This window comes from Mesoplodon bidens (genome assembly GCF_964165515.1).
Source record: "Mesoplodon bidens genome assembly, chromosome: 17".
In the NCBI taxonomy this organism is placed as follows: domain Eukaryota; kingdom Metazoa; phylum Chordata; class Mammalia; order Artiodactyla; family Ziphiidae; genus Mesoplodon; species Mesoplodon bidens.
In genome coordinates, this window is record NC_138174.1 from 5,743,975 (window position 1) to 5,757,246 (window position 13,272).

General features: G+C 36.4%; 1 protein-coding gene across 10 annotated transcripts in view; it reads left to right on the forward strand.

The window, feature by feature from the left end:
- Nucleotides 1–13,272, forward strand: part of PAN3 (poly(A) specific ribonuclease subunit PAN3) — a 121,225-nt gene that overhangs the window by 77,745 nt on the left and 30,208 nt on the right. For 6 of the 10 annotated variants that reach the window (XM_081214966.1, XM_081214959.1, XM_081214957.1 and 3 more), the window contains 4 exons: nt 7,473–7,720; nt 8,844–8,900; nt 10,106–10,210; nt 11,028–11,085. In XM_081214966.1, coding sequence (XP_081071092.1) covers nt 7,473–7,720; nt 8,844–8,900; nt 10,106–10,210; nt 11,028–11,085 — 468 coding nt within the window. The remainder of the gene's footprint in view (nt 1–7,472; nt 7,721–8,843; nt 8,901–10,105; nt 10,211–11,027; nt 11,086–13,272) is intronic. The other 4 variants (XM_081214960.1, XM_081214964.1, XM_081214963.1 and 1 more) reach the window with 1 other exon arrangement.

Consider the following 13,272-nt stretch of genomic DNA (forward strand, 5'->3'; position numbering starts at 1 on the left):
CTCAATCCGTCATTTAGGGATGGCTAGTAAGTTGGCATATCTGACTACTGTCCATCTCCTCCCCTGAAGTTTTATCTTATGCTTATTTTTTCATATATATTTGGGGTAAAGTTTCATGCTTATTCTGTTGTGTTGACCCACTGTTCATGGGAGCCTTTATCCAATATTTTTGTTACTATAGCTTTCATCACTTTTTTAGTATCCAGTGACCTTATACAGTACTTTTTTCTTCCTTTTACTTTTTCAGTCTTCTTTCTTTCTTTTTTTTTTTTTTGTTCTTCCTCTGTACTTGCTTTACTTTAGTAATTTTCCTGGCTATCTTACTGCTTATTTTTCCAATGAATATAATCGGTTTGGCTAATTTAAAAAAATTCTGTTGGTTTTCTTATTGAGCTTATTGAGCCATTATGCTTTTAGATTAGTTAGGGGTAGAATTGACATTTTTGCAACAAATAGGTACAGGTATTTATTTTCTTTTGTTCAAGTTATCTTTTGTTTCTGACAGTAGAGTTTTAGCTTTTTCTTCATGTAAGTCCTGCACATTCTAGGTAAGTTTGTGCCTAGATATTTTAGGGTTTTATTGCTAGTTAATGTAAGTGGCATTTTGTTTTTTGCAATCTGTTTGTCTCTCCCCCCTCTCCAACACACACACACACACACACACACACACTCACACACTCACACTCCCTCTCTCCCCCACCCCCACCCCCATACGCCCACTAGATTAATGGAGTTTTCTTGATCCTTCTCCCCTCACCTGCAGCAATAATTTAGGTATTAACTATTTTTGTTGAGATGTAATTCACATATTGTAAAATTCACTCTTCTAAAGTGTACAATTCAGTGGTGTTTAGTATACTCTCAAGGCTGTGCAACCATCATCATGGTCTAATTCCACAACATTTTCATAACCCTAAAAAGAAACTTCATACCTACCTATTAGTAGTCACTCCCCATTTTCCCCTCTCCTCAGTCCTTGGAAACCACTAATTTACTTTATGTCTTTATGGATTTGCCTCTTCTGGCCATTTTATGTAAATAGAATCATACAACATGTGGCCTTTTTGTCTCTGGCTTCTTTCACTTAACAGTGTTTTCAAGCTTCATCCATGTTATATCATGAATCAGTATTTTTTTCCTTCATACGGGTGAATAGTATTCCACAGTATAGGCGAGATCACATTTTGTTCACCCGTTTATCAGTTGATAGACATTTGAGTTGTTTCCACTTTCTGACTATTATGCATAATGCTGCTTTGAACATTCATGTACTGGTTTTTGTGTGAAGATAATGTTTTCAGTTACCTTGGGTAACATACTTAGGAGTAGAATTGCTGGTGTTTAACAATTTGAGGAACTGCCAAACTGTTTTGAAAGTGATTGCATTATTTTACACTCACACCAGCAATGTGTTAAGGATTTCGTTTTCTCCACTTCCTCACTAACACTTGTTATTGTTCTTATTTTTGATTATAGCCTTCATAGTAGGTATAATGTGGTATCACTGTGGTTTTGATTTCCATGTTCCTAATGACTAATGATGTTGAGCTTCTTTTTACGTGCTTATTGGCCATTTGTTTATCTTTTTTGGAAAAATGTCTATGCAAATGCTTTGCCAATTTTAAAATTTGGTTATTTTTGTTGTTGAGTTATGAGTTCTTTTTATATTCTATATACTAGACCTTTATTGAATATATGATTTGTAAATATTTTCTCCCATTCTATGGGTTGGCTTTTCACTTTCTTGATGGTTTCCTCTAAAGTACAAAAAGTTAAAAATTTTAGTGAAGTCTAATTTATTTTTCTTTTTCCCTTGGTTATGTGTGCTTTAGGTGTCAACTTAAGAAACACTTGTTTAGCTGAAGATCATGAAGTATATGCTGGTTTTCTTAGAGCTTTATAGGTTAGTTCCTGCATTTAGATTTTTGAGGTAATTTTTGTATACGGTGTAGGGTAAAGGTTGGATGTTACGTACTATGTTTTGGTTTTATGTATGGTCACCCCTAGAATTTTACCATGTATGCTTTACTCAGTATGAACTTGTTGAATTCCTTCCTGCCCTCTTTCAGTGTTACAGTAACCTAGAATTTTAATTACACTTTGACTTGAACCTATCTCAGCCTAATTGTTTCACTGTCAGTGCTTATTCAGATTTCTCATACATTCTTTTATTCTGTGCTTTTTGGGGAAGGAGTTTTCTTCTGTATTGAAGTTGATCATTTAATTGTTCTTTCACCAAGGAGATGTGAATGACCTTAAAAATGTCTTTATTTTTCCCCTCATTTGCAAATTGTGTATAAACTTTAAGATGACATTTATTTTCCTTACTTTGAGCATATTTTTTCATTGTCTAGTGTTGCTGATCAGTCTCCTGTTAATGTAATTGTCCTTTTTTTTTTAAAGATAATTTGTCTTTTTTTGCTTTTGTAGCTTTTAAGGTTTTTCTCTTTATCTTTGGCAGGCAACAGTTCCACCTGATTGATTAAAAGGGATTTGTTTTTACTTATTCTGTTCAGAACTCTTGTTTAGGATTTCTTGAATGAGGATTTCCTAGTTCTTGAATATCCCAAAGCTTTTCTTCGAATATTGCTTCTCCAGTATTTTCTTTATCCTGGAAATTTGCCTTCTCATTCTACCTTTTGTGTATCTTAACCAGTCTTTTATATTTTCCAAGCTTTGTTTCTAGATTCTTCTCTGGTTTACTTTTCTTGTCTTTGTGTCTACCTTGCTATTTAACTCACCTGTTAAGTTTTTTCTCCTTTAATTTTAATGGTTATCATTTTTACTCTTATAGAATATAGTTCTGTTTAAGAAGGACAAATGGGGCTTCCCTGGTGGCGCAGTGGTTGAGAGTCCGCCTGCCGATGCAGGGAACACGGGTTCGTGCCCCAGTCCGGGAGGATCCCACATGCCGCGGAGCGGCTGGGCCCGTGAGCCATGGCCGCTGAGCCTGCGCGTCCGGAGCCTGTGCTCCGCAACGGGAGAGACCACAACAGTGAGAGTCCCGCGTACCGAAAAAAAAAAAAAAAGAAGGACAAATGTTTGTCACTTCTTTCATGTCCTTAATCATTTTAGTTGTAGGTTTTTTTTAAATCCCCTTTATAGGGTTCTGTTATCTGGGATTCATTGTTTTCAGGGTGCTAATTCTCAATGTATTGTGCATATTTGATTCTCATTTTGGGAGTTCTTTTCACATGGGATTATTTTCTGGGGAGAGATCACGTGTGCTGTGGGTTGTAGATCATGTTTGTTTGTCGAAATAGTTGGTGTTTGCTTTACCCAGGTGTCCATTGCCCGTGCAGTTTAAGTTTTATAATTACCCACTGGGATCCCTATCACACAGAATCTCCTGGGTATTTTTCTCTCCTGCACCTGTGCATGGTGCAGGCATTTCTCCTGACACCCGCCCCCCCACCCCCCCAGCCCTCTTCCTTTCCTCCATCTCTGTTCCACCAACAAGCCTACCTATTGCCTGTGGGCTGACAGGTAGAAGTTTTCTCCTCCACCATTGCCTGATGGTACAGCTTTTCCAGACTCCTGGCTTTACACTGGGATTTGAATTTCATTCTCCACACTTTATGTGCTGAAGGCCATGTTTCATATGCCTGTGTGAACCTGGAAGCCTCAACTTGTAGACACTATATCTGGCCTGGGATGTGGTTTTCCAAAGTTCCCACAGTATAATCTCTAGTTCAAAATTTTGCCTTAATTTCTTGCTCTTGGAGTTTTTGCTTTTGTTGCTATTCTTTTGATTTCAGCTATGTTTTAAAATGTGGGTATTGTATTTTATCGCACAGTTCTATGTGTTCATAATTTTGGTTGGGGTTGAGGGGGAGGGTATTTGTTTTGTTTAGCTCAGTCTCTGATTTCCCAGAAATACGATTATCTTAAGTGGATGTTTGTATTTAGGAACGATGTTCATTTGGTATTTTGTAATATTGGAGCCATTTACTTTATGCATTCTGTCATTATTTACAAGTCTTTTTTGTTTGTTTCCTTGGGTTTTTCAGGTATAGAATTATGTCATCCAGAAACACTGATACTTTTACCTTCATAAGTTAACCTTAAATTTTTAAAATTTCATTTCTTTATTTTGTTCATTGCTCTGGTTAATTCGTCCAGTGGGCATTTCTGTATTGTTCCTCACTTTTCTTTGAATCGGGTACTTTTAAGAAGGATTTTTTCGAATGTTCTAAAGCAATTAACTTATACATGACTTAAATATCTCAGTTTGCATATTCACTTAATAAGAAATTATAGTGTAATTATTGTATATGATCTCACCAAAATGTCATTTTAAGAGTTAATTACAAAAGTAATGCAAAAAATAAATACACAAATGAAATATTTTTAATTCAGATTTTCTTTAAAGTACAGATTTTCATTCTTCTAGTTTGTCTCATGGTATCCTCAGTGTGTTGCTATGTTTGCTTAAGTGTTCCAGTGATCGTGTACTAATTAATAGCAAACTGTTGTAATAACCACAAGTAGCACCCCTGCCTCCACCCCCCCCATATAAGGGAAGATGGAACTTACAAAGGAATATTTACATGTGAGAGAGATGAAATTGAATCTGTTCACTTTACTTCACCTTTATTTTTAGTTACTGATTTCTGCAGTAAGGTTCTGCTCCTTTGTGCTGTCTGTAATTTAGTGTTACATGCAGGCAGTTAATACTAAGTGTGTTGTGGTTATCGTCTTCACAATACCAAGTACAGAATAACTCTCTCCAAGCAGATACGTGTGTATTTTACTCATTTCTTTAACTTGTTTGCAAAATAGTTTGGTGGCACAAAGCTATGCCTTTTGTGGCTGGATGTTTCAGTAATTTAGAGGTCAGTTTCCTTTCTAGCTTCCCATACAATTTAAATATTCTGTTACCCTATGGGTGGTGATCCTTATTACTGTTTTACATGTTTTATTTTGTATGTGTTTAGATCATGCCAGCCAGCCTCAGCTCAGATATATTAACTCAAATTTCAGTGCTGAAACTTTGTACTAGAATAGCCACAAAATTGAAAATTCTGAAGAGAAAGCTTGTAACTTACAACCTGTAAATTCTACTAGATTGTTTTTGGTAGTCTTTTTCCACGTATTTAGCCCTAAGGAGAGATTCTACCTTTTGTTTCACTTGTACGCCTGCTCTGGTGTCAGACTCTTCCCCTGCTCTCCTGCTGCACCCCACTTCCCCCCCACACACACACACGTCCTTTGTCACACTAACGCTCCTAAGTGTAATGGACCCCCTTTCTGTTCTCTAGTGTATGGCTTAGGGGTTGGGCAGCTGTATTGAATATTGGCTAAGAGCACAGGCTTTGGAATCAAATAGACCTGAGTTTCAATCTTGATTCTTTTGTTCAGTAACCTGTATTTGCCCTTACAATAAATTTTTTAAAATTATTTTTAAGTTAGTTTCTTCCTCTGTGAGATGACTGTTGATATACCTACCTCACAGGGTTGTTGTGAGGATTAAATAGTCTGGTGTATGTGAAGCACTTTTATTACTGCCTGACATATGGAAAGTGCTTAAGAATTGGTAGCTGTATTTGCTGCTGTTATTTAATTTAAAGGTAGTAAACAAATTTACTCACTTTTGGTGACTTGGCCAGTTTTATATTGGAAGGGCTTAGAGACTAGCTTTAGGAAAACTGTAGATGCATTTCATATTAGATGAGTGGGGAGTATGTATCTTTTGAAAATAGTTGAATAATCCTCCCAGTTTTTGCAGTATGGATTGACCTACAATTAAATGTATAATATACAGAGTTAGAAAAAACACAGAACTCTGGAAAAGTTTTTTAAAAATTAGGCTCCTATGTTAATATAATAGCTTGGCTTCCTTATAAGTATTTTTCTAAAGGGTTTTAGACTTTTAAAGTTTCTCTTAGATGTATTTAAGACACACTTGCGAAATTCCTGGCCTATTTTAATGTCAGTGCAGTAGACATTGTGTTATAGCAGGAAGAGTATTAAACTGGAAGTTTGGAGACTTGGGTTTGAAGCCTGGCTTTGCTGTTGGCTGTGCACATATGTCCTTGGTCAGATAACAAACCCCCTATGTGTAAATTTCTGATCTGTACTGCAGTGCTTGTTACCTCACCTACCTTAGTTGCTCAGAAAATCAGACAAAATAATTATGTCAGGGCTCTTTAGAAAATACAGAGGGCTATCCAGAGTAAAAATAAGTATTATCTCAGTTCTCAACCTTATTTTTATTCACCTACATCTTTTCAAAAAACAGTGTTCGTGTTTTATGAATTCTTAGCAACTGAAATTCATAACCCTGCTAATCATATTTCTGTGACCAGAAGCATTTTGGTAACATTTTTCTTGAATTGTGAGATGGCATATTACTTCAGGTGAAGTTTTTTAGTTGTTCCCCAAATAGCCAGAAAATAGTTCCTGGATAAGCTAATTCTTTCAGGAAGTGTAACTAACTGTAGCTCGAGAAACCATTTTCAGTCTCTGCTCAGAACTGATCACCTCCATTAAGCCTTTGATTAACTGTACCTGGTTTTACTTAATTTGCATTTCATCTGTATTTAGGCATGTAGTTTACAGTATATTAGTTTATATTTGAGTGTTTTTGTAAGCCATTTTACGTCTTTTACATGTGACCTGGTCTTGTTTTCTCAGATAGCTTGGAATCTCCTGAAGGGTGAAGACAATTGTCCTTTCCCTTTCTCCACCATAGATTCATGATAGAGGATGCTCTGCATACAATGGTTTCTTGCTAGTTGTGTTTAGGTAAAACTCGCACTAGAGCAGAGTATGCATCTGCAGAAATTTTCAGTTGTCTACTATATAGCCTATGCCTATTTAAAGACAAAAGGCATCAAAACAGTACACCTTCTTGATTTAAAAAAAATATGGTATTTAAGCAGCCCTGTATTTCAACTAAGACTAGACTTAGTTTTTTTTTTTTGCTTTTTCAAACCATTCTGTTAGTAGTATTTGGCCAAAAGAAATCTAATAAATCTCATTAAATAATTTTATTTTTTGATACTAAAATATTTTAGGGATATGTGATATTTGTATTGTTAATAGCCATAGTTTTAAATGATTCATTACAAAAAAGGAATTATGCCTTTTATTAAAGAAAGGCTTTTATAAAGGGCATAATTTTATAGAGTCCCAGTTATTTCTCACTTTTTGATTAAATTAATTTATTAAATTATCAGTAATTCTTATTATTGAAGTTTCTCATGTAAACATTGATATGGAGGAGACGTATTCTTACAGTAAATATCCTAATTTATTTGGGAATGACTATATTTGAAAAAAAGAAATTCTTTACATTTGCTTTTAATCAGAGCTTTCTCTAAAACAAGATAAAATTGTCTTTTATTTTTGAACTTAAAGAATTTTGCTAAAGTTGTTTCTTCCAAATGAACGTTTGCATTTTATTTTCCAGATTTTTTTCTCTGAAACCAATTTTTGCTTTCTAAGAAACATTTTTACATCTTCTTCAGGAATGTCATTGTCTGCTGGATCTTCCCCTCTTCACTCCCCCAAGATCACTCCACACACTTCTCCTGCTCCCAGAAGAAGAAGTCACACTCCAAATCCAGCAAATTACATGGTGCCTTCTAGTGCCTCTACACCTGTTAATAATCCTGTTTCTCAGACTCCATCTTCTGGTCAGGTGATCCAAAAGGAAACTGTCGGTGGGACGACTTACTTCTATACAGACACAACTCCAGCACCTTTGACTGGAATGGTATGTCTGCATTTAAAGGAGAAAAGAGAGGGCTCTTAGAACAGCTCCTTAGTAATGAGATTAACGAGGAGGTTTACCCAGCCTGTATCTTTATGCTGTGATGTGAAAAAGTAATTACTTTCTGACTTAGGTGATAATTCTAATCTCTTCTTACCTCTTCAAAGTAATCTGTTTCTGCATTAATAATATCTCTAGTTTTGGACAAATCTGCTTGTAATCAGAAGTTATATTTAAGCTCTAGTTCAGTACTTTATGGCGTGTTTTGCTTACGGGGTTACCTAGTACTTGTGCTAGCTGGAGTTGATGTTTGCTGACTTTTGTTTATAGATATAGGTAGTTTCACCTCTGAAGTTAGAGAAAGTAGTTAGAGAAGTAGATGGATTCTTATCAGTAGTTGCTGAAAGCAAACCGATGATAAATGCTTGCTCAGGCGAGGCAGTGATTTAATAGCTAGAACTCTGGATGGTGGAGGACACAGTGATAGGAGGCCTCCAGCATGGGTCACTGGTAAGGAGGGAGGAGGTTCAGGGAGCCCTGATTATGGGTAAGAAAAGAGCTACCAAAGGACTATGGGGGGGAGGGGCTGAGAGGGAAGCATCGTGTTCCATAAATTGTACACTTTTAGTTTCATAATTTTGTCCATGTTCAAAAATTATTTAACTATAGAAAAATAAGTAGTAGATGAAGATCTCATGAGTAAGAAAGCCAAATTCCATTAAAATATGAATGCTGGTCTAAACTGTAGATATTTGACAAAATCATAACTGACAGGCTTAGATGAAAAGTATGTTTGGATTTTGGTAAGCAGATTTTGACCCCATAAGTTAAATTAATGATTTATTTTGATTATATTTAATATTTTACCATAAGGCAGTTTGAGTGGAAAGACAACAGACTTTTATTTTTCCTTTTGAAGAGTCCCAGTTCCGCCATTGTTTTGTGACTCTTGAATCTTAGTACCTCTGAGACTGGTCCCCCGATCGTAAATGGGGTGAAGCACATGACCATCATATGAGAAATAAATGTGAAAACATTTATAGACGTACTTGTAAATCATGTAAAATGCTTTCTAAAAAATAATAAAATAGCTAATAGTTTTTTGTTCTGTTTTGTTTTTGGTCAGAGATCTTTCAAAAGTTATCACAGAACAGCTTGCCGAACTGAAGGTCAAATAATTGAGGTAGAGTAGAGACTTTCCTTGGTTCTTTCAAGTAAGAATTCCATCAATGTTTTACTTCTGGGGGGAGGGGTTATTATATTTTATAATTATTTACGTTTTTTATTTTATCATATTTGTAGAAAAAAGTTAGTTTAATCTATGAAGAGGTTCTTTTGTCACAAAACTGTCTCAGCTGTTTTTGTGGAGATTATATGTGGCACAGTTTTGTAATGTTTTTACCCTTCAAACCACTCTTAAAAATATGCTCCTGGTAAACCTGAGGTAGTCAAGCCCAACTATACTACCTGATGTAAGGAAACCAAGGCAAGAAAAAGGAGGCGCTATTCTCCCTTCAGGTATGGGTTAAAGGAAACCTTACAAGTATTGCAAAACCACTTCCTGGTTGAGGTCCAGAGCAGAATAGTCACATGAGGGCAACAGAAATCAACTGAATTCATTTTTAAAAGAGAAAAGAAAATGTTTGTTTTGGCTTTAAAAATGAAAGAAAAAAACAAAAGATATTTTAGGACGTACTTGATTTTTTTGTATCGTGGACCAGTTGAAGGGAAGGAGAGGCGGAGGAAAAAGGGAAAAAAGCAGGGTGGTGAGAAGATTCCAATTGGAAGAGGCAAAGACAAGAAGCTGGAAGCAGAATTCAGTAACTTTGTTGTAGTTTGATTGGAAGGTATATTGTCATACCCTTCTGTTCACCTCCACTGCTGACCCAGAGTATGTTGGTCCTCTTTTCTGTTCTAGTTTGAAGTGTTAAGTATCTAGATAACACTTTGTTTAGTTTGGTCTCTAGAAACCCTTAAAGAGGACAGTTCTTTGGGCATCCACGGCAGAGTTACTACATGATCTGACTGTGCCCAAGCACCTTTAATATCTACTTTCTTCCTCTCTTCCAGCTGCCGTAAAAAAATAACTCACAAAGAGCTCCTTTTGCCTCTCATTGGAGCTAAAATTTTACTGTATCTGAAGAAATGTTTCCTTTCTCATTAGATTTTTAAAAATTTGTTATTCCAATAAAGATTACTTTAAAAATGAAATCATTCAGAAGGTGTACTAATAACAGCTATTCTCAGGTGTTTAATTCACTATTATTTAAAGATTAAAAGTATCAATTTGTCACTGTCCTTTAAAGATTAAAACTTTATCAAAATAATGATAAAGCTTATCAATTGAGAAAAATTGATCATTATATTTTCCCCCTTCCTATCTTTCAGGTTTTTCCAAACTACCATATTTATCCTCCAACTGCACCTCATGTTGCTTATATGCAACCAAAAGCAAATGCACCTTCCTTCTTCATGGCTGATGAACTCCGACAGGTATGCTTTCAGAGTTCGGAGTGGAAATACTTAATATCTGTCGTGCTTTAGCAAAGAACTGGAGAAAGAACAGAGCTCCTTTCAAATTGTATTATTTAATCAAGTATGCTGTACTAAAGAAGATAGAATTTAGAATTTATGAGACTAATTGATATTTATTTAAGGAAACCCATTTTTAAAGAAAATTGCAAGTAACTGTGTTCGGATGTAGAACATGGAGTAGCTATTTAAATGGGCCACCTTTTTGCACGGCACCTCCTGTGCACTGGAAGGTCTCTGAAGTATATAAATAAATAATATAAATGGTTTCTAACCACTAGACAACTTTTTGCTAATATCTGTAGTAGTTGGCTAATAAGTAGTTTGGCCTAGAAATGAACTTCATTTTAAGGCAGCTCAATATTTTCTGTAAAGTAGGTTTTATAAAATTATTTAGTTTTTTTGTCAGTGTTAAACAGGTATTATTTGATATGTAGAATTTTATTTTACTCTTAAATTCTCAGAAATGTTTTTATTTCACAGAAGTGAGTTGCACCAGTATAATGTTTGTAGAGTGAATTATCGACGAGCTTGGCCACAGAGCTAGCCGTATGCTCTGGGTTATAGCACTGCTACTTGAAACCAGCCTTAGCTATGGGCAGGTCTATCCAGGACTGGAATTTAGACATTTCACATTATTGGAAATGTTATTTCCTGATATCAACATTAAAAAGTACACATGCCAAAAATATTAGTACTCAGGCTATTCAGTTGCAATAGAAAGTCCAGATTTCAGAAGTTGTGTTTAGATGTAAATATACTTATTTTCTTTTCTTAGGAGCTGATTAACAGACATTTAATAACAATGGCTCAGATTGATCAAGCAGATATGCCAGGTAAAATGCAAGTTGACTGATCCTTCCTTTTAAAGGAGAGTATAATCTTTATGTAGTCCTACATGTTTTTATGCCTTAAGCTAGCTAATTACTATTTTATGACTATATTTATCTGAAACCTACTTAAGAAGAATTCCAAGATGCCATTGATCTAGTTTTTTTCCAAAGAATTCTACATGTGACAAGATTCTAGTTCATCCAAAAAATAGGTAGTTTTAGAATTCATGGTGATTTACCTCATCGTGCACTGAAATATTATGATCTTTGGAAACGATGAAGTATAGGTACTTAAGTAGGGGTGGGGAGGTGAGTGCTATTATTACTGAGGCCGCGGCATGCCGGACAGGGTGCTAAGGCTTTCTGTGTGTACGTTTTTTCCTCACAAAACTCCGGTGGTATAGATACTAATAATATCACCTTTATTTCACATATGAGGAAACTGAAGTTAGCAGGCAGGTTAAGTAACTTGCCTCTAAGAGCAAGTGGCTAGTAATTATCTGACTGAGTCAGGATTGAAACCTCGGTTTTTCTGACTGTACCATGACGTTTCTCAGAGAGCATTAAAATCTCTTTCCCTGGCTTACTCGGCATAGGCACAATGAAGTGTGGTGTAATTTAGGAAAACTTCGTAAATAATACAGTAGGAATACATTTGCTGTAGTGATAATCTCAAAACACCTGGTTGTAATCACAGATTCAGCATAGTCCACTGTGTATCTTCTTGATTGCTAAAGAATTCAAAGGAATATGTCTGTCTGGCTGTTATGTCTTAAGCCTGGGCAGGAAACCTACCTGTCATAGCCTTTGAAATGTTCACGCTGGAATTTTCCTTATTGTTAAGCATTGTCTTTGAGGCCCTAGCTAGGGTAAAAAAAAAAAAAAAAATTAAAAGAGAAGATGCTATTTACAATGGCTTCAGAATATCAGTACCTAGGAATAAATAGAACAAAAGATGTGTAAGATATCAGTGGCAGAGATTTACTAAGAAGTGTTAAATAAGATAAATATAGAGAGTGAAATACGACATTCATGAATAGGAGGCCATAATGGTTGTCAATTTTTGTAAACTGATCTACAGATTCAGTATAATTTCAGTCAAAGCACATGAGCTGTTCTTACTCATAATACTTCTGACACCTAATTCGTGTCCTAACAATTTAATTGTTAAGGGCTCAGTCCCATAAGACCACTCCTTCTTCAGATGCCAGCTGAAATAGGGTACCCAGGCTACTCAAACTTCTGTCTGGCCAACTACAAATTTGGGGGTTTCCACAACATGCCCTCAGGTTCGGCGATTAGCTGGAATGACTCACAGAACTCGGGAAAGCACTTTGTAAACTATTACTGGCTTATTATAAAGAGTACAACTCAAGGAACAGCCAAATGGAAGAGATACATGGGGCAAAGTGTGGGGATAGGGTGGGGTGTGGGGAACTTCCATACCCTCTCCAGGTATGACACCCTCCCAGCACCTCATCATGCTCACCAACCTGTAAGCCCTCTGAATCCCTCTGTTTAGGAATTCTTATGAATGTTTCATTGTCTTGGCATGGTTGATTAAATCTCTGGCTCTTGGTGATTGACTCAGTCTCCAGCCTCTCTCCCCTCTCTGGAAGGTTGGGGGATTAGCTGAAAGTTCCACACTTCTAATCAAGATTTGGTTTTATTTTTTTTATTATATTACAGCATAGCAGAGCTTTTCATAGTATATGATAAATATATCGAAGAGTAAAGGTCCAAGACTATCTGAAGCACTTTGAAGATTAGGATTAGGATTCTGGGTGTACTGGGGAGGGGAGGCTTGGTTTGAGTCTGTAGTGACTGAAACAGTGTCGTAATGGCACTGGGTTGGACAAATTGATTACTGGAACAGACTAGGGAGAAGCTAGGTACATTCTGTGATAGAGGTGGCTAATCAGTGGGGACAGGAAGGCATTGGAAAAATGGTTTTCTTTATGGTAAAAGATTGTATTGTTACAATTGTATCATGATCTCAAACCACATGCAAAAACCAGTTCCAAATAGATTAAGAATTTAAATGTCAGGGCCTCCCTGGTGGCGCAGTGGTTGAGAGTCCGCCTGCCGATGCAGGGGACGCGGGTTCGTGCCCCGGTCTGGGAGGATCCCACATGCCGCGGAGCGGCTGGGCCCGTGAGCCATGGCCGCTGGGCCTGCGCGTCCAGAGCC